The sequence below is a fragment of the Parasteatoda tepidariorum genome, chromosome 11 (genome assembly GCF_982258835.1).
Source record: "Parasteatoda tepidariorum strain Cologne lab strain chromosome 11, Ptep-v5.0, whole genome shotgun sequence".
Classification (NCBI taxonomy): Eukaryota; Metazoa; Arthropoda; class Arachnida; order Araneae; family Theridiidae; genus Parasteatoda; species Parasteatoda tepidariorum.
In genome coordinates, this window is record NC_141765.1 from 79,936,797 (window position 1) to 79,957,966 (window position 21,170).

General features: G+C 31.2%; 1 protein-coding gene across 1 annotated transcript in view; it reads left to right on the forward strand.

The window, feature by feature from the left end:
* LOC107439832 (1-phosphatidylinositol 4,5-bisphosphate phosphodiesterase epsilon-1) overlaps nt 1-21,170 on the forward strand; it is a 232,922-nt gene that overhangs the window by 35,826 nt on the left and 175,926 nt on the right. The window contains exon 2 of the mRNA XM_087155060.1: nt 12,475-12,537. Coding sequence (XP_087011186.1) covers nt 12,505-12,537 — 33 coding nt within the window. The 5' untranslated portion in view covers nt 12,475-12,504. The remainder of the gene's footprint in view (nt 1-12,474; nt 12,538-21,170) is intronic.

Consider the following 21,170-nt stretch of genomic DNA (forward strand, 5'->3'; position numbering starts at 1 on the left):
AGTATAAGAGTATGCAAAGGATATATTAAAAAGAACCGTTAAAATTACCCCCAGGAGAATAAGTTTAAAATTTTAAATGCTTTTGAGAATAACTTAAAAATTTAGCAAAACACGTAAGAAGATGACTCAAAACTTTGTTTTATTTAACGTTTGGGAAGAATTATCATCGATACATAAAAATATGTTTTGATTTACACAAGCAACGACAGAAACTTTTGTGATTACTGATACGAAACAGATTATGATTGTGAATTTTTTTTTAAAAATTGTCAATTTGGCGTGTTTTTATCTACGAGATGAACATTTTAAAATTCTATGCATAATTTTCAATTTCTAGGAAATTTTTATGAGCATAAATAATAGAGTGAAGTAACTTTTTAAATATTAGCAATTAAGGTAACTAATGCTTTTGCAAAATTGCATCTTTTTTTCATATTAATGTTTTAAGCCATTTTTAGAATTAGCATAGACTGCGCTAATACATATTGGTTAACTTGTCCTAATAGTCATGAATAACTGTTGCATTAATTATTCTTATCAGTATCAGCATTTTAGTATAAGCTTCTTTAACGATATTCTTCTATAAGAGTAAGTTATTAATTGACAATAAATCCACCATACAATTGAATCAGAATAATACTTTGTTTGAGACACACCCAATACAAAGAATAAAGACTCTTTATTTTCGACTTTAATTTGATCAATTTCTGTTACTCATTCTATTCATTTGCATTCCCGTTTTGGTTTTACTTTCGTTTTTCTTTTTTCTTACAGTGAAGTTCTTTTTTATTTATAGGTTAAGTAAATAAAATAATTTAAAAATAAAAAGGGGAAAATTTTCTATTTATATTTTAGGTAAAAACTCTGCAGATTTTAGTCCTATTTTGAGACAATTATTAAAATTGTTTAATTATTAAAAATTGTTATATTCAGTAGTAAATTCTTGATAAGTTGCTTATTAATATTAGTTACTTTCAACGCTATTGGCAAGCAAGAAGTTTAATGGCCTAACGTCTAATGTAACTGGCATTTGACAAATAAAATAAAATATTAGTTACTAGCGTGTAAAAATTTTATATCTTATATAAAAGCGCTAATTTGCTAACTCGTAATGATATTAATTAATTAATATGGATTTTTACAATTGCTGTGTTTCTTAAAATCTAACCTAATCTAATCTAACCTAACTTTTCTTAAATCTAACCTAACCTTAAAATCTAATTTATTTTTTCAGAATTCTTGTTAAAAGTGAAGTAATAAGTACAATTTTTAGGAGTCATAAATTAATGCAAGATAAAAAATGCTATTGAAATCTTGGGAGCCACTACTGTGGAAGGTGGGACTAAAAATGAGAAAACGTAATTGCAGGAAGAAAAAAAAAGAATTATTAATTGATAATAATTCGAAACACTTCAAAATTTAATCCTGGTTAAAAAGGTTTTTATGTCCCTTTTCACAAGAATTAGTTGTCAGATTTCTTTTTGTTTATTTTTCCCCAAATTAATGTCAATTTGTTTTAACTGTATAGAAAAATTGTATCACACTGTATTGAACTGTATGGCAAAAAACAAATTTTTGTCAATTTTTAATTAAAAAAAACACTAAACTAATGATTTAATAACTTATTATTAATAAATTTTCTATTTTGTGTGAGTAAAGCTTTAAATTTTTTTTGAAATTTAAATATTAATCTTGTAATTATTATTTTTTTTCTCGATAAGTAAAAAGTTTGCTGCCCTAGCCTTATTAGGGCTTATGGATGGATAATGCCCGGCTGACCAACCATTTCGGCTAGACCGTGGCATTTATTAAAAACTACATACAAAATTACAAGTGAAAAGAAATTATTGCTCCGGGATGCCCATCTTGTAATGCATGTGCCGATTGGATCATCCCTTATAGTGAACCGAAAATGAGACAAAATCATATAAAACATTAAAAGTCATTGTTGTATAGATGTTACCGGCAAAGTTTGAAATCCGGCATTCTACAGAATGCCTAGGCATTGCATATAATGCCTAAAACTAGCCGTCAATGTATGAAATGAGTTATATTTCACACATTTCCAAGGCATTCTATAGAATGCCAAATGAGAAATCGGCAAAGTATAAAATACATCTCCGATTTCAATTCAGTTCTGTAATTCAAAATGTCATTCAAGCCTGCCATGTTGCATCAAGTAGGTTAAATTCTTATTTTTTATATGAAAAATTTGTTTCTCGTAATAAGAAAGGCATAAATTATGCTTTGTACAACTTTCGTTTTTCTTTACGCATTTTGAATAAATTATTTTAATGCCACTCTCATTATTTTTACAGAGTAACATTTTTATTTTTGAGAAATTCACATTATTTACATAATAAACTCATCAGGACATTTTTTTCATACTTTGCCTAAATATCATTTGCCATTCTATAGAATGCCTAGGCATTATATACAATGCCTAGGGAAAGTATGTAATACTTCTCATACTTCATACCTTGCCTAAAAACATCCGGCACTATATGCAATGCCTAGGCAATCTATAGAATGCCGGGGTTTCGTACTTTACCGGTAACATATACATAATCAATTGGATACTGTTTTAACAAATCCACAGTTAACAAATAAAATTACAAGTAAACAGTGTCCCCGTTGAAGAATTGTAAAACAGTAAAGATTATAACTGAAATCCCATCTAAAAAAGGCAGTAGGCCAAAAATAGTATAAAATTTTTGAAATAGTAAAGTAGTAAAATTTAAAATAGAAGTAAATACTAAAAAGGCAAAGGCCAGGTTATAAAATAAATTAAATTGTCAAAAATGAAATACACTGAAGAGCAAAAAAAAACTGGTACGGGCATGAGTATGCAAATAAAGGGCTATGAAGCCAATAAAAGTACAGTGCGGCGATCGGCAACGCGTATATAAGACAACGAGTGTCTAGCACAGTTCTTAGATCTGTCACTGCTGCTACAATGCCAGGTTATACAGATTTAAGTGAGTTTGAACGTGGTGTTATAGTCGGCGCACGGGAGATGGGACATAGCATCTCCGAGATAGCAATGAAATTTGGATTTCCACGTAATTCCATTTTACGAGTATACCGTGAGTATTGGAAATCCACCAAAATCCCCAGACCTGAACATTATTGAACATATTTGGTATGCCTTGCAACGTGATGTTCAGAAGATATCCCCACCCCCTCTTACTCCCACTGGTTTATGGATAGCCCTGTAGGATTCATGGTGTCAATTATCTCCAGCACTACTTTACACATTGATCGAATCCATGCCACGTCGTGTTGCGGCACTTCTGCGTGCTCGCGGGGGCCCTACACGATATTAGGCAGGTATACCAGTTTTTTTGGCTCTTCAGTGTAGTATTGATAACAAGAATTAAGAAATCATTAAAATTATAGTGTAAACATTGAAAGGAAAAAAGATAGGCGAGGTGTGATATAAGGAGAGAATATGGGGTCCATATAGTCGTCAGGTGCTATAGTGTCTTCAAAACTTCTTTTTATGATAGTTTTAATGACCAGCATCTGTTTTTTTTTGTTTTGCACCAAATCTCCATAGCTCCTCTTTTATTAAGATAATGAGAATTATTCCCATTCAGTTAACAGATGTGTAATGGTTTGAAATTTGCCATGGTGTTTGCAACTAGCTGATTTCTGAAATATTCTTGATTGCTGTTGGCCAAACTCTCCGTTTAAATAAAAGTCACAGCTAAGCAGTTAATCATTGGGTATGTTTGCCTCCCATTGAGTGAATTATCCTGAAATAACGCTCTGCTGACCGTCCTTAGTCTAGTTTTAATCTAGGGCTTAGTGAAAGGACAATTAATGTCCACCCGATTGACCGTTGTACCATCTTTCGCAAGAGCTTTCTCGTTTCTTGCCTTTCTCGAATGAGCCTTCATCCAATAAAAACTATAATTCTGTTCAACCAGTTCTTTTTATCTCTTCGACCAGTTTAACTGTTTGTATTGGATTTTCGAGCAAGTTTAACGAGAATTTGCAATCAGTAAATATGGCCGAATCTTTGATATTAGGATTTTTGAGCCTGTTTGTAGCCATTTTAGTGCAGTTAGCTCAGCGGGGTAGACACTAGCGTCATCATTGAGCCTTGCTGATTTTTGATGAATGGTGCGGTTGTTGAGTTTCACCACAAACCATATCCCACCTTGCTCTCAATTTCTGATGTTGTTGCATTTTGCGTGATTGTTTTGCTTCCATCTGTATAAATCTCGCAATCTTTACCACTCTGTGACCTATGCCCGCAGGTGATCATTCTATATTGTACTGGGTTATATTTGTGAACTGGGTTCGTGTTATATTCTTTCAGATTACTGATTTGATAAGCAGCATCAAAAACATTTGTTTGGTGGGTAATCCAGTTTTGCTTTCAATTGTTTCTCTGATCTTAAGGTGTATGAGTATGATGCCGGAGAGTAAGCCTCCATACTGGTTGTTGAATAGCATATAGTGATTTTTAGCAGTGGAATTCTCTGTATAGTATTTAATTTATTATTCATCTTAACATTATTGACATGCCAGACGGAGGCTCAATATGTGATTTAACGTTCTATGGCCTGAATGTAAAACAATTTCAGTATACTCAGTCCCCAGGTTGCTATATTGTTTTAGTTTGCGATAGAAAATTGTGATTTTGGTTCGAAGGTCGTTTAGATGTGGGGTCTCCAGCTCAACTGAGGGTCCAGGATGACCTCTAGATATTTGAGAATCTTTTCATTTTTAATATAGGCCGTCGGAATGCTTTTCATTTTGATGCAAGGTAGTCTTCGTACAATATTGGTATTTTTAGGGAAGGTGATAACCTTTGTTTTGTCTGGTGCAAAAGTGAGTCTGTGGTCCTTGACCCTGTCAGTTAAGGCCTCAATGATTTCCGTCCCAATTTTATCAACTCTATATAGAACTAAATTTTTAGTAAGGAGAAAGACGTCCTCGGCAAAGGCCAGCAGTTTGGATTATGGAAATATAAAATTGTCTAAAATGGAATTAATTAAAATTAGCCACAATATGGGTCAATAGGAAGAACCCTGAGGAACATCAATATTTGTTGGAATCGAAAGGTTGAAATCTTTAAAACAATAACCGAAGCGACGGTTGTTCAAAAAGTCTAAAATTAAAGTTAGTGCCGAGTCGCCGAGACCCAAACAGTTGATCTTATTTTTAAGTTTACTCCAGCTGGCAGAGTTAAAAGCATTCTTGATGTCCATGGCTACCCCCACAGAGTGTTTTCCCTCTTGTTTTGCCTCCCTGATGTATTTTACGACGTTTCTTGGAGCATTTTCTGTTCCCCTGGCCCTCTTGAAGCCGTATTGTTCGTTGTTGTTCTCCAGCAAATAAGATAATCTTTGTGTGATCAATTTATACAATATTTTGCCCCAGGTGGGAGGCAGGGAAATCGGTCTATAGTTCTGCGGTTGTGTATGATCATTGTTAGATTTTCGTATCAGGCATATTATTGCTGATTTCCAGTTGTCTGGATAACACTCAAATTCCATGCATTTGTTTAACACCGCTCCAAACCAATATTTGTTACAGTAGAGGAGATCTTTATAGACCTCAGCGGGTACTCCGTCCGGTCCTGGTGATTTTTTTGACCTGATCCTCTTCATGAAAATCTTGATTTCCGGAATCGAAAACGGTGTATCCCTGGCACCCGTTCTAATAATGTCGATCTCTTCTAATAATGTCCTGTATCCATGAAAAGTAGTAAGTTAGAATGTTATTAATCAATTCCCCGAAATCTTCAGTAGAAGTACCGTCTTGACGTTCAGTGAGTAAGTTATAAGGTTTTTTTGTGTTTAGGTTCCTAGCTATTTTATAGGGTTTTCCAAATGCCGAATTAAAGGTAAGTGCACTAACATATGTTTTCATTGTATTTCTTTTTTCAAATCTTATCATACGTCTGTATTTGGCAAGGTTTTATTTGAATTCAGTTTTGAGTTTAATTCTTTGGTCTTCGTTGAGTTCTGGTTGATATCTTCTTCTATGTACAACACTCAAGATACTCTTCTATATACAAAGATGTGTACAACTCTTCTTCTGTACAACTCTCTTTCTCATTGTATTTAGTTGAACGGACCACCATAAGTTCTTTGAGCTGGTATTTCCTCCGGTAAAATTAAATTTTACGGGCTTACAGATGGTAATAATATCATTCGCACAGTTATTTATGAACTCGTCTAGACCGCCTTTGTCAGTAACAGAGTTAACCTTATATTTATTAGTTAAAGTGTTGAGTACGGTTTTCAGTTCAATCCAGTTTAGTTTATTGTAGTGGCGTCTATTAGATGCCTGTGTATTAGGTATGGTCGTCATATTTCCATCAGGGACGAAGTCACATACTAGTAGTTCGTGATCTGATCCGGTTGTTTGATCCATAACTCGATAATTTCTGAATTGGTAGTCATTTGCGATCATGAGGTCTATCCAACTTTTCCCTAGAGTAGAATTGTAGGTAGGTAGTCCGTTTGGTTCATTGAGAATAATCAAATCAAATTGTTAGACCAATTGGTCCGAAGCGGTGTGTAACAGATCCTTCCCATAATGGGGATTATGTGTTGAGATCTCCACAGAAGAGGAATTTGCGTTTATCGTAGCTGATGACCATGGATTCAAGTTTTAAAATATAGAGTTCTATCGGATCACTTGGGGGGACGCAAATCGAAACGAAAGCGTGGTCTGAGGAGTTGAACGTGTAGCCGATAGCCTGTATGCATTTCTCTTTTATGATACTAAACTCCTCTAGGTGATCATAGTTGACTAAAATAGCGGCCTTTTCCCGCTGATCAGTGGCATAGATACTGATGTTTCCTGAGAAGTCGGTGATTCAATTAAATTGGTTAAAATATCGTTCGTTTAAGCCTAATATATTGAGGCTTTGCTGTTCATTGTCATAATTCAGCTGAGTATTAACAGCCCTTGAGTGGTGTAGATTTAGATGTCCGTATGTTTAACTACCTCGATTGCGTCTAGCCATAATTTGTTCTTTTCTTCTGTAGTTCTCTGGCTCCTTCTATTTGCCTGCAGCTTCTGTCGTAAGGGTCGTGGTTAGTGCCATATGTCAATTCGAAGCGTCTGTTGGCTGCTTCGCATAATTTACAGCACGTGCTGATGTGGCAATCCCTGTCGTAGTGTCCAGTTTTGGAGCAATTCTTACATACCTTCTCTGCCTTGCAGTCTCTTGCAAGATGACCAAGAACTGCACATTTGAAGCATTGCTTCACTCTGAAGTGATTCTAGAAATTGTGTCTTCTCCATTTCATATTGATTCTGTCCAGGTTCATGATCTTGTTAAATGATTCTGGGAGGATCCAATTGTTTTTTCTCTCTGCCAGCTCTTAGAGGAAATTTAACATCGATGTCTTCTCTGTCTATAATATCGTTTTGGTTGATAATGGTGTCAGTTAGGTATTCCTTGTCACATTCTCCATCAATACCAAAAATGATGACAGAAAGGTTAATTAATTTTGGTCTGCCGATTGTGCAGTTTTCCGCTAATTCATTGCTGTTTAATTCTTGTCCCAAGATTTGTAAATCTCTTTCATTGGACGATTGTATAAGTATGCCACAATCTCTGATTTTTGATATTCTTTTGATACCGCTCTTAAGTTTATTGGGGTAAAGTGAATTAATGGAATCCGATTTAGTTTTATCTGACAGGATATCTCTCGAAGTTGGTTTGAGCAGTTTAATGTAATTCCTGTCTCTTTGCTGGTGGAACGGCAGGTAAGTGCCCTTTTTACTCTGCCTTAAAACATCAGCTTCCTCTACTAAAGCAGTAATTTAAAGCTAGATCAATTAAAATAAAATCTAAGTAGAGTTTAAAACGTTAGGTAAAAGTAGACAGTCAAAATCAAACAGAGAATAAAAAAGTAAATTGATAAATTAAATCTTACCAATTTCGATTGATAAAAATCAAACGAATAATTGAATGAATGATATTGATAAATATCAAAAGTTAAAAGTAAAGCGTAAGGTAAAAAAAAACACAGTTAAAACATTTAAAATCTTACTGAGAATAAAGAAGGTAAATTGATAAAAAATATACAGTCAAGATATAAAATTAAAGCACTAAATGAATACAATCAAAGTTAATATTGATATAGGAAGACGAGCTGCTTCTCAATCAGCACTGGATCGCTGGTTAGCAGGATCTTCTACGCATGCGCACAAAGTCGTCAATAACAGATCGATAAATACACAGTCGGGACACAGCAATAGAGTCACAATGAGCGTAAAATAATTATCAAAATGAGTACCCCAGTAACATTTGAAACACCAATGTACATCACCTGTCTCACCAAAACAGTCGGCATAATATGCCGATCAGTATCAATTTAGATTGGAGAAAAGTACCTTTTTATCCACAATTGAAGTTATCAGAATTAGTTGATCACAGTTGCATTCGATCAGTGTTTCCTTATCTTATTAATGCCACAAAAATGGAACTTTTCAGTTAAAATTCACTCCAATTTCAAAACACTCAAAATGAAGAATAAATACTCCTTAATTAACGTTATAAATCTAAGCTCAAAAGCAAACAAACCACAGCCACCCTTTTTTTACTCAATAAAACTAAATTGTGCTACTGTATAGTTTATAAATGTCCCTAGCAGACATCGGAAAACATTCTTATACTAACTTAATGTTAATCACTAGCAATTTTCAACCCATTAAGCTTTATTAGGGCGTCTTGAAGTTGAACCCAACTTCAATTTGAGGGGTACCAGTTTGTCTGGGTCAGTGCACAATGTCTCCATCATACTGTTAGTCTCGAAATGGTGGATCCTTAATCTCCATGGTCCTCATGGCTCATAACGGATGGTTGTGGGATAGTTTTACCTTTTTTTAATGTATATGTTACTATAAAACCCCGAAGTCTGGTAAACCCAAGGTTTTACCGGTAAAATCTGAGATTTACCAAAGTGGCTACCTTCTGGTTAACGCCCTATCGATGGACTAGTTATTATAGGATTTTCCATTCACACACCTATTGGGTACTGTCCGGTGAAAGAGGGCGTTAAAATATCGGCAAATGGCGGTGAGGGAATTTGAGACTACAAGGCGACGATTATAACGGGAAAATATATACCGGATAGTGGCCCTTAACCTTATTTATTGATTATTATGTTTGGTGTTTGATTTGTCGAAAAAATAAAAAAAAAAACATCACTAACGGCCCATAATTTAAATTTTTTATTGATAATATAAATTATAAAAGTGATATGATTTAAGATTATGTCAATGGAACTATCTTACAATTATTTTTCAAAGACTTGTAAGAGTTAAAAAGAAGTTATATTTTTGCCAGTTTATAAATAAAATCTAAACGTAACTAATGCACTGAAATAAAAACTGACACCAATGAACAGGTTTCCCGATAACTGCTGAAGAATAATTTCTAAAAATAATTTTTAGCTGTAATTTAAAAAAAACAAACCTAATATCGAGCTTCTACCGGAAGGCAATTCCTAGGTTTCACAGCAAAGATCTTATGGCAAAAATTAAGTTTGATCGGTAAAATATAGGATTTACTGTACTTAAGGCTTTTGCGGTAACATATATTTTGCTTCGTGTGCCATTTTATGCTACCAAACATTGGTAAAAAAAAGCAAAGCATAAGTGAGAGTATTTACACTGATGAGATATGCCTGTTTTTTAGTGCAGACGATAATTTATGTTACGAAATCATACTCAAAAAATACATATTAATTATACCTTCACTGTAAAAAATTCTGGATCAATTTATTATAAAAAGTATTGGCATCCCGGGTACACCATCCATAAAATTTACTTTACCATAAAATTTTAAACCGTAATTTTTACAATAATATTAATTTCATTATAATGACGAGTGAATTTATAGTAAATACTACTGTATATAAAAATTACAGTATACCAGATTCTTCGTTTCTTAAAATTTTACGGTAAAAATTGATTTTCTCATAAAAAGTACCATGGTAAATGTACCCGCGGACCAGTACTTTTTGAAGTAATTTAAATATTTTCAGAGTAGAAGTCAAAAAGGGCATTGAAAATTTTGGTGCGCTTTCAGTTATTATTACTCTTTGAGTATTTTGCCATAGATCTATTGCTATAGCGCTGAGGAAATATTGTTGCACAAAATTATAAAATTCGTTACCATGCACATTTATTCATTTAAAAATTACTTATTAATTATCATTAGTTATACTCAAAACTAAGCAAATACTATTGTATAAAAATTATTGTGTACCAGATTCTTCGACCCCCTGAAATTTCATGGTAAAAATGAATTTTATGATAAAAAGTATCGTGGTAAATCTACCTGAGGGCCAGTACTTTTTAACGTAATTTATGTATTTTACAGAGAAGAATTTATTCATTTATGGTCTTCTGCTAGAAGTAGAATTTATTCATTTAAAAATGACTTTATTATTAGTTATAACTAAAGGAAGAAATAAAATTTTGTAGAGAATTATTACTTTAAAGAAATCGCTATCAAGCATAGTAGTCAAAATGATTAAATAACCGTTTTAGATTTTATACTGAATGTTATAAATATAAACTTATATTATAAACTTATATTATAAACTTATGTTATATTATAAACTTATTTTTTAATCTATAGTTACTTACACTGAAGAGCCAAAAAAACTGGTATACCTGCCTAATATCGTGTAGGGCCCCCGCGAGCACGCAGAAGTGCCGCAACACGACGTGGCATGGATTCGATCAATGTGTGAAGTAGTGCTGGAGATAATTGACACCATGTATCCTGCAGGGCTATCCATAAACCAGTGGGAGTAAGAGGGGGTGGGGATATCTTCTGAACATCACGTTGCAAGGCATACCAAATATGTTCAATAATGCTCAGGTCTGGGGATTTTGGTGGATTTCCAATACACACGGTATACTCGTGAAATGGTCGTACGTGGAAATCCAAATTTCATTGCTATCTCGGAGATGCTATGTCCCATCTCCCGTGCGCCGACTATAACACCACGTTCAAACTCACTTAAATCTCTTTAACTTGGCATTGTAGCAGCAGTAACAGATCTAAGAACTGTGCTAGACACTCGTTGTCTTATATACGCGTTGCCGATCGCCGCGCTGTACTTTGATTGGCTCCATAGCCCTTTATTCGCATACTCATGCCTGTACCAGTTTTTTTGGCTCTTCAGTGTATTAGAAAAACAAATAAATTTTGAAATGGAACTAATTTTTGTCCAGAAATGCAGTCTTGAGTAAATTACCTTAAAAATCCTAATGCTTAGTTAAATTCTACTACATTTAGCGAGAGATTTTTCTAGAATATTAAAGTGGTAGCAAAAGTTACTCTTTGCTATTAAATTTTCGGTATAATAAAATTGAGTCACAATGATTTCTCTACAACGATAACTAACAATTTACACAAATATATAAAACCTGATAGTGGTGCGTTGAAATTCTTATTTTATTTTAAAATGACGTTGAACAGATAACTCAATTTTGAATTTATGACTATCAAAGTCCAGCTTCGTAGCCTTGTAATTTCGAACTAAATTTTGAAGAAAAGGGAACGTATAGCTCAAGCATTGGGACAAATCTGCATTCATGTTTTGATGGAACTAACCAGTTTTAGATAGAGAGGAAACGCTTCGCCGATTGCAAGATGATTCGAACGTATGATCTATTTTAGCACTGATGATGTTTATGTCAGCGCAGTGGTTGGTGCGAGACGGGAGCACAATTCGTATAAACAAACCATCGCTGGGATTCGAACCTGGATCATTTGGATCGAGCACTCTATCTCCTGAGCCAGAATGGCTCGTTAAGTGATTGCAGAATTAAACAAACCTTACTTATCTTAATTGATATCACAATAGCTCTTTAAATATTGTAGGACTCTTCCACCTTTTTACATTTTTTATCAGGGTTCCTAAAGTTGATAGAAAAATTTATTAGTGACAACAAAAATAAGTTGAATCATTTAATAAATTAGTGCCCTCCACTATATGTTATTTTATATATAAAAAGAGTAAAGTCGTAAGGAAATGCATCAACGTACCACTAAGAGACTGTGTTAATATGGACTCATACTTAATGTTCACACTATTCTCGTGGAGGCATTAGCTCGTGTAAACTCCTTATTGGTAAATTAATAAAGAACAAATCAAGTATGATTGTTAAAATAAGCACATTCATTCATCATATAATAGTTTCTATTATTTAAAACGAGTAAAAATAGTCAAAGGTAGCAATTAAAGTGAAAATTAAGAAGTTACTTTTCCACCATTTTTTTTTAAAATTTGGTGCTTAACGGAATAGTATTCAGTATTACATGAAACACAGTTTTGCCATCCTGCCAAATTTTGACTGATTTCACTTGTCAACTCGAGACCAATGTCCAAGCAAGTTAGAGCACCTTTTTTAGTATTAGTAATAATTATTAAATTGGAAAATACTCTAAAATTAATGAATGCTGTTGATGTTTTTTAGAGAAATGTCTCCGTATGTTCTGAATGTGCCATGAGAAGTGATGACGAAGAGGAGATTCAAGAAGTAAGAACATTTTCTGTCTCTTTTAATGCTTGAGAAATTTATTTAGTATACCTACCACGGCTATCAAATACTGACCCCTTCTGATCACTGTCTTGAAATAAAACCTTCATAACACAAGTATATGACTAAGAGATTCTCTTCAATTGCTCACTCTTAGAATTTTCATTTTTAAATTATGGTGAAATAACCGGCAGCAGTCTGTTCATCCAATTAACTGTAAAGTATACAGTAAACAACATTTGTTAACTTAACGGTTTTGAAACCGTTTACAACTAGTATGGTTAAAAAAACCATGAATACGAAATTATACGGTTATTGAACTCTTTACAATTAGCATGGTTCTAAAACTGCAAAAACAGAAATTTTATTGGACATAGGAGATAGTTTAGCAGCTTTATGGTGTTGCCATCTTTGCGTATCGTATTCTAACAGGCCGCCAGGGCCACAAATTGCGGAGTGCAAGCCACTTGAAACTTTTCATGCGGAGGAAATATAGTGATGTCAAAGCCGGGATTCGTACACCCGTTCTGTCTATCACGAGATTGACACCTTAGACGTCTCGGCTATAATGTGTACCCATTTATAAGGAGCTAAGTGGCTTCATTTGGTGAGTCAAGTTGGTGTGATAGAATTCTGGTTGTTCCGTATTAAGTGAAAACAGTTAATAAACGATTTCTCTCACAGTTAACAATTTAAATACTATCAATTTATGATTCTTTGACTGCTTTATTTGAATATGGTAAAATAACAATTAAATAAATTGTTATATAACGATTTTTTTCTGAGAAATTTTTAACAGTTTAGAATCCTTAATAATATTTTGTAAATTAAATGATCAGACATAAACTAGAATATTTTTGTTAAAATTTTGTTTATTAGGAATAATTTCGTTTTGTTGGAAAAAGTTGATAAGTTCGTAAAATTTTAAAACGTAATACAAAATGTTAAAATTTGAAGTAATGCGAGGTTTTAAAAACTATTGCTACAATTGTATTCAATAATATATTCTCTGAATTCAGATTAACTAAATAAATAATAACAATATGCATCACTTTTTTTCGTTTATTGTCTGTTTCGCAAATGAGAAATGTCTATATCCAAACGCTTTATAAACAATAAGATTGAAAAAATAATTCGAGTTGAAAAATAATTCCGGCTAGCTAACCTAAAAAAGTATTAAATCATTAATAAACAAAACAACTGTACTTCACCGTTCCTTAAAATTAGATGTTATTGGGATCTAATTATTTTGTATTCGGTCTCTTAAAAATGCATACTCCAAGTTATTCATTTTAAGCGTATAATATTTAAACGTCACTTTTACCTTTTAATTTTTTAATAAGGTAGAAAAAGGAGTTAGATTTTTTAGTTTTTCATTAAAGTTTTATTTGTGTAGGGTATTGTTTTAAACATATAAAAGTGTTAATTTTTTCTTAGGGAGCGATGAATTTTGCAACGATATTTCATTAAAAAAATAATTTATTCACTGGGCAATAAATCTCCTATATCTAGTACTAATCTAATATCTGATCTAGTAATCTCTAAGAATAAAGAGTAAAATAATTATATAATAAAATATAAATTAATCATAATAATCATAATAAAATAAATTATAATAAATTGCAAATAATATAAATATAAATTAATATAGTAATGAAAATATAAATTAATCTCTAAGAATAAAGAGTGCACTTTTTTGAGAGACTAATTTATATTTCTTATTTTAACAGTTTTATCTTTTTTCATAAACTCACAGGTTCTTCGTTCATTTCCGATTTCACTGCTCTTCCTTAACTTTTAGTCAGCATAGCAATTTACAAAATTCAATGATGAATCCATGGAGATTTACAAAATTCATTGATGAATCTCTGGCGATTAATAAAATCTATGGGGATTTGCAAAATTCATTGAAGAATCCATCTTGATTTACAAAATTCATTGGTAAATCCATAGCAATTTACGAAATTCATTGGTGACTGCATAACAATTTGAAAAATCCCACACAAAATCTTACTTTTTATTAACAATCATACATTATGTTTAACAAATTTTTGACTTTTAAAACATGCATCACTTAGTTCGAAAGGTAATCGAAAATTCTGGATAGTCAGAAAATAGTTTAGTTACAAGAATAGCCGATTAATGTTAATTTCACTCTGGAGTCATTTTTCTTCAAATCAAAACATTTTACACATACGTAGTTTTAATACTAGTCTATACAAATATATTTCTATGCAAAAAATATCTTATAATCATTAATTATATATAATTGTTTGGTTAATAATGTTTGTACACTGTTAAAATTTTCATTCTGAAATTATGGTAAAATAACTGGCAGCTGTCTGCCCATCCAATTAACCGTAAAGTTTACGATAAAAAGCATTTTTTTCCTTTATGGTTTTGAAACCATTTACAGAAAGTATGGTTATAAAGCCATGAATACGAAACTATACGGATTTTTAACCATTTACAACTAGGATTTTTCAAAAACGTAATTTTTTTTTATTTATTTAACTAGACGTAGGAGCTCGGCTTTTCGTAAAATAATGGGCATTGGAGAGTGCCGGACACTGGAAATTCTTCATGTGTTGAAGGGTATGGAGGAAATATTGTGGTGTCAACACTAGGATTCGAACTCCAAATCTGCAGGTCGTGAGATTGACAGATAAGCCCTCTCGGCTATGATATGTAAGCATTTGCAAAGAACTAAGTAGCTTCATTAGGTCGTTCTATTTGGTGCGATATTAGGTGAAAGTAGTAAATAAACAGTTTTTCTCAAACTTACCATTTTATTTATGGTTACTTGACTGTTTTGATTAAATATGTAAAATAACCATTCAATAAATTGCTATTTAACCATTTTTTCCGAGAAATTTCCAACAGAGCAAAAATTTTAAACTGTATGGTTAAAAAAAAGTATATTTTACCGTACATCCTTCAGGAAGAGATGAACAAGTAAATTTTTTAACTTCTTAAAAATTTCAGATAGGGAAGAAAAAATAAGCATTTTCTGATTTTTTTTAAACTGATTTTCATTATTTCATTTAACTTCGATTAAAGAAATATCCTTTTGTAAAGAAGTGCTAAATACAAAGATGGTGAGTCTGCAAGCATCAAAATAGCATACCTGAAAGAGAGAGTTGATGAAAGAATTGAGACGAAACACGTGCTTTAACTTCCTGCCTCTTTACTTACTTTCTATCGAAGCTTGTATTGTACTTTCTTTCAACACTCTTTGTCTAGATATTAGTTTAAGAGAGAACAGTAAAAGCCTGGAAAAAAAGAAGCATTTTTCTTATGAATTTTGCAGCGATGAGGATAAACTTAACTTAATAATTTTTTTAAATCTTATTGTACGCATTTTAATCTTCATTTTATCATTATTCAAATAGAAATAATAAAAAAAAATATCAAATATATAATACAATGCTTATAGCTTATTTTTAAAATTATCCATAACTTGCTGTAATCATAAGTTGAAAAAAATCATCCAAATTTGATTATGTTCTAATTTTTTATAAACTACATGAATGTAACTCTTGTTACACGTAAGATTTTTTCAAAAAAGGTTTTTTTCACAAAATGGTGATGCTTTTTAAAAAAAACTAAAAAATGACAAAGAATAAATTGCATTTTTGTAAATTACTCAATACTAGTTAACCCAAATAAACAATCCCTTCGTACAACGAAAACTATACTTGTTGTGAACATTGTGTCAAAATTTCAAGAACTTGGGGGTGAAAATTGTACTAACTAGAGATACAGGAAGTAAGAGAAGCATAGTTTCGAATAAATTGCTTTCAAAGTTTTGTGTTTAGTTGTTGGAGCTTATTTTTAAAATTATGCATAACTTGCTGTGCTTATAAGTTGAAAAAAAGTCATCCAAAATTTTTACGTTTTGATTTTTTTTAAAACTACATGAATCTAATTTTCGTTGCACTTAGGATTTTTAAGAAATAAATATTTTTCACACAATGGCGGGGTAGTGAAAAAAAATGACACTAAATAAATTACATTTTTGTAAATTACTCAATACCATTTAATCCAAATAAACAATCCTTTTGTACAACGAAAACTATACTTGCAAACATTGTGACAAAATTTCAAGAAAATTGGTTGAAAATTGTATTAACTAGAGATACAGTAAGTAAGAGAAACATAGTTTCGAATAAATTGCGTTCTAAGTTTTGTGATCAATGTTTATAGCTTATTTTTTAAATTATCCATAACTTATTAATAGCCATAAGTAGAAAAAAAAAGTCATCCAAATTCGATTTTTTTAAAACAATATGAATGTAATTTTCGTTGCTCTTAGGATTTTTAAAAAATAAATTTTTTTCACAAAATGGAGCTGTTTCGAAAAAAATGACCCAAAATAAATTACATTTGTGTGTCATTTTACTCAATACCAGTTTACCCAATTAAACAATGCCTTCATAAAACGAAAATTATACTTATTGTGAACATTGTGTCAAAATTTCAAGAAAATTGGTTAAAAATTGCTAGAGATACAGCAAGTAAGAGAAATATATTTTCGACTATATATAACGTTCAAAGTTTTGTGATCAATATTCCATACAAATATATAACATTTTACAACTAACTATAATGCATCAATATCAGGTCCATAAGATGCTTCTTAATCATTTTCAGCAGTTTGAAGCGTTAGTTTACACCTTTTCTTGTAGATTTACCCTTGTTGAAGCCTCATATGTTTTTAGAGTGCACTTATCTTTATTTTGAGCATATTTGTTTAGCTGCTTCTCTTACATTTATTTCGAACTGATAAAAAGTAGCCAATAACCTTTGGCAACATTCATGCTAAACTATTACAGTTAAATAAGTTGCAATTTTAGCTATTTATATTGAAAGTACCATTATTTCTTTTTTTGTCACATAATCCAATTTAATAAAATATTAAAAATGATAGTATTTTACTAAAATGTTTTGATAGGGGTGAGAAAATCCATTAATGGACTGAGCGCAAAAGTTGCTTGTTCTTACATGTCACAGCGCGCACATTCGACATATTATGCTGCAACTTCTATATTTATGCAAAAATCAATTCAATAATTTGGTTCAATAATCTTAAAACAATAAACTACTGAGAAATGCAATAAATGTTTTTTTTTAATGTTTTGAAAATTTTATTGCGTTGTTATTCCTTAAAGTTTTAAGAAAACTTCCAAAAAAATGTTTAAATCAGTTATTCTACGTGAAAATATTTTTTTAACTTGAATCATTTGTAAATGCTGAAATTTCAAAGATTTTAATTGAAATTTTAAAAGATCATTAAGAGCCAAAGCGTATCAAAATTTTTAATATCTTCAATAACTAATTGTAAGAGAAAAATTTCGCAAAATTTATTCTTTTGTTTAAAAAAATATCGACAAAAGCGAAATAAGAATTATCAATAATTTGTTTTAAATGGAAATGAATAAAAATTATTTTTCTTCTTTTAAATCGGGGTTTAAAAAAGTTTCGCTTAATCACAATTTTTCTTTAATTTTCTTTGTCATTGTTTCAGAATAACAATGTTTCTATTTCTAGTAATAATATTTTATTACTGAAACCTCATATTGTGAACAACGATAACTATTTAACTCATCCTTTACGAAAGAATTAAGAACAAGTTATATTCCTTCGTAGTTGTAGTTTTTGATATACTCATCACTGTGTTTAAAAGAAAGATAGAAAATAATTAAAAAGTATTTTTTCATTATTTATTTCCTTTTCATTTTTCTTTAAATATTCTAGTCGTGGTTTGTCATTGTTTTAGAATAACAATGTTTCTATTTCTAGTAATAATATTTAATAACTGAAACCTTATATTGTGAACAACTATAACTATTAAACTCATCCTTTACAAAAGAATTAAAAATAAGTTATATTTCTCCGTAGCTGTAGTTTTAGATATACTCATCACTGTGTTGAAAAGAAAGGTAGAAAATAATTATAAAGTATGTTTTCATTGTTCAAGGGCATTTTACATTTCGAAGAATTTAAGAAATTATTGCTCCAATAAATAAAAGAAGATGATTTTGAGATAGTTGGCTGTGAATTTATGGTTGAATTCCTTTACTTTTCGCTTTAGTGAATATTCAGTTTTTGTAACGCTAGCTGTTTTCAATATTTTTTGAATTCTTTCAGGAACTTTCATTTAATTCTTATAGAGTTATATTAATATATTAGTTATAAAAAAGAATTATTCTTGATTTATATTATTGTATCCACTTTCACTGTAGCGAAAATTTAGTTTCTTTAACATTAGTTACGTTTAATGCTTTATGATTTTTTTAACAAGCGTGTTTTAATTTTTAGTGATAAAAAGTTAATTATTTTCTATCTAATTACCGGATCTACTAAGAACACTTTTTACTAGAGATTAGGTACCAACTTTTTTTGGTGTCAATTACGAGTTTACACAATTGTTTATCAGTAACAAACTGATGCTAATTTAATAGATTATAAATTATAGGAAATTGATTATTTTTATAGAACGGATACGAAATGCAATGAAACTGTTTAATTCAATGTTTCTAATAATTATGGTATTAGATATTAAGTCGTCTAGTATGAACAGTCAAAGTTTGTTAGGAGCATCATGCAACCAACAATTTTTCCTTTCGGGAGTCACTGATTTTATTGAATTTTCGGAATTAAATTCCAGAAAACATGTAACATTACGGCTACCTTGTGTCAAAATTTTCTTCTATTGTCACAAAAATGTTTGTACGAAAAACCTTTTTCCAATAAAGCAAAAATATTGCAGTCTCAAACCTTTAATCCTAAAAGGGTTAAAAATTATTTTTTGAAGTTTTTTTAAAAAGTATCGTCACTCTACCATAATGACGTTTTAGGTGACGTTACTCTAGTGATAGGATCAAATTGCATTGCCCATTAAAATTTCATTTCAGGTAGATTTTAGCTGAGCATACGAGACTTTGCGAAAAGAAACCTTATAATTACCTAGATTTAACATTATTTTCACCTTGAGACTAGCTTTATTAAAGGTTTTTTTCACGCTTGAAAACCCTAAGCCAACCTCAATTTAAGGTTTTTATATAAAAGTTTGCTTCCATGGTTCTGGATTAGGGTAATGTGCGTAGAATAGAGCAGATTGTCACAGATCTTGTTTTAAGGTTTTTAAGGTTTACACGTAAACCGCATTACAAACCTTTTTAGGTATACATTAAAAGGTTTTTGCTTAATGGAAATAAATCTTATTTTGCTATCTGAGAATTGTTTTTGCATTAAAAATTTAGAAAGAAGTCAGCCTAGTGAGGATGATGTTCTCGTAGCTTTGCCAATCTCATTTGGGCAGTGTGTTGTTTGTCAAAGTCATGCAATAAGACGACTAATCTAGGCTATTTTTCTTTTAGCTTTCGCATCATTTCGCATTTTTATTGTGTCTGGCAAACCATAGGTTTCATAAAATAATAATGGATTACACTTGCGCTAGAGCACCAAATACCCACAATCAACTTTTTATCTGGTGAATATTAGGATTTGGAATGGGTTTTTTGTTCAACAAACAGTAAAGTTAACTAACACCAGACCTGAATATACTATTAGTATTTCGCAGTTCTGGAGAAGCTCACAGTGGGAACTCACGCTTCACAATAGTGGAAATTTCCGATCATTCCCTTATGGCAGAGCTCAACAGATGACTCTAACTGGTCAACATTAGATGGCACTGCGTGCGCCAGAGACATAAACTACAACTTTCACTTCGAACTCCTGCTAACAGTGGAAAAGTGACACTCTCTCCTGACATCAGGCTCGACATACACACGTAGAAGGGGGCCGTTCTTTTATCTAATATTTTGTTTATGTGCATCCCAGAAATTACTTTCATTAAATTTTATATTTGTTTAATGCATTCTTAAGCTACATGGGCACCATTTTCAATAAAATAAATTTGTAAAGAAATATTTATGAAATTTTAGAGATTATGATTAGGACTGGGCGATATAAGAAATTTTATATCGTGATGCATCGTCAGTCTTGCATCGCGATATGGCGATGTATCGCGATATAGTATTTGTGAAATTCATTTACTTGTAAGGCGCAGAAAGTCGGATTTCCATTAAAACTTCTTACTCAGATTGATTTAAACCCATTTATGAATTTGATGTATATGTTTTGCTTAATAGAGATATTAATGTTATATTTTTTAAAAATGATAGCGCAATTAACGAAAGATTTCTTAGTTTAAAAATAAATAATAAAAAAATAAATAAAATTGAAATTTATCAATATATTTACCTAACAATATAGAGAGAAAATTTTAAAAATAAGTTCATTAAAAATTATTTGTATGCTTAAAACAAATTGCTAAATAAATTAAGCAAAAAAAAAACACTTTTAAAACAACACTATTTTCACATAAATAATAAAGTTAAATTGAATAATTACCGAATTCTGAACGAAAAAACAAAGTAAGGTTTAATTTCTTAAAAATAAAAACAAAAGAATTATGATATTCGATAATATATTCAGCAGACAATATTGAAAGAAAATTAAAAAACACGATTATACTCTTTAATAAAACGAAGTGCTAAATGATTTTAAAAAAAGAAGTCGCAATCGCAAACATTACTAATTTTTTTGAATAAACAAAGTTGATTGAC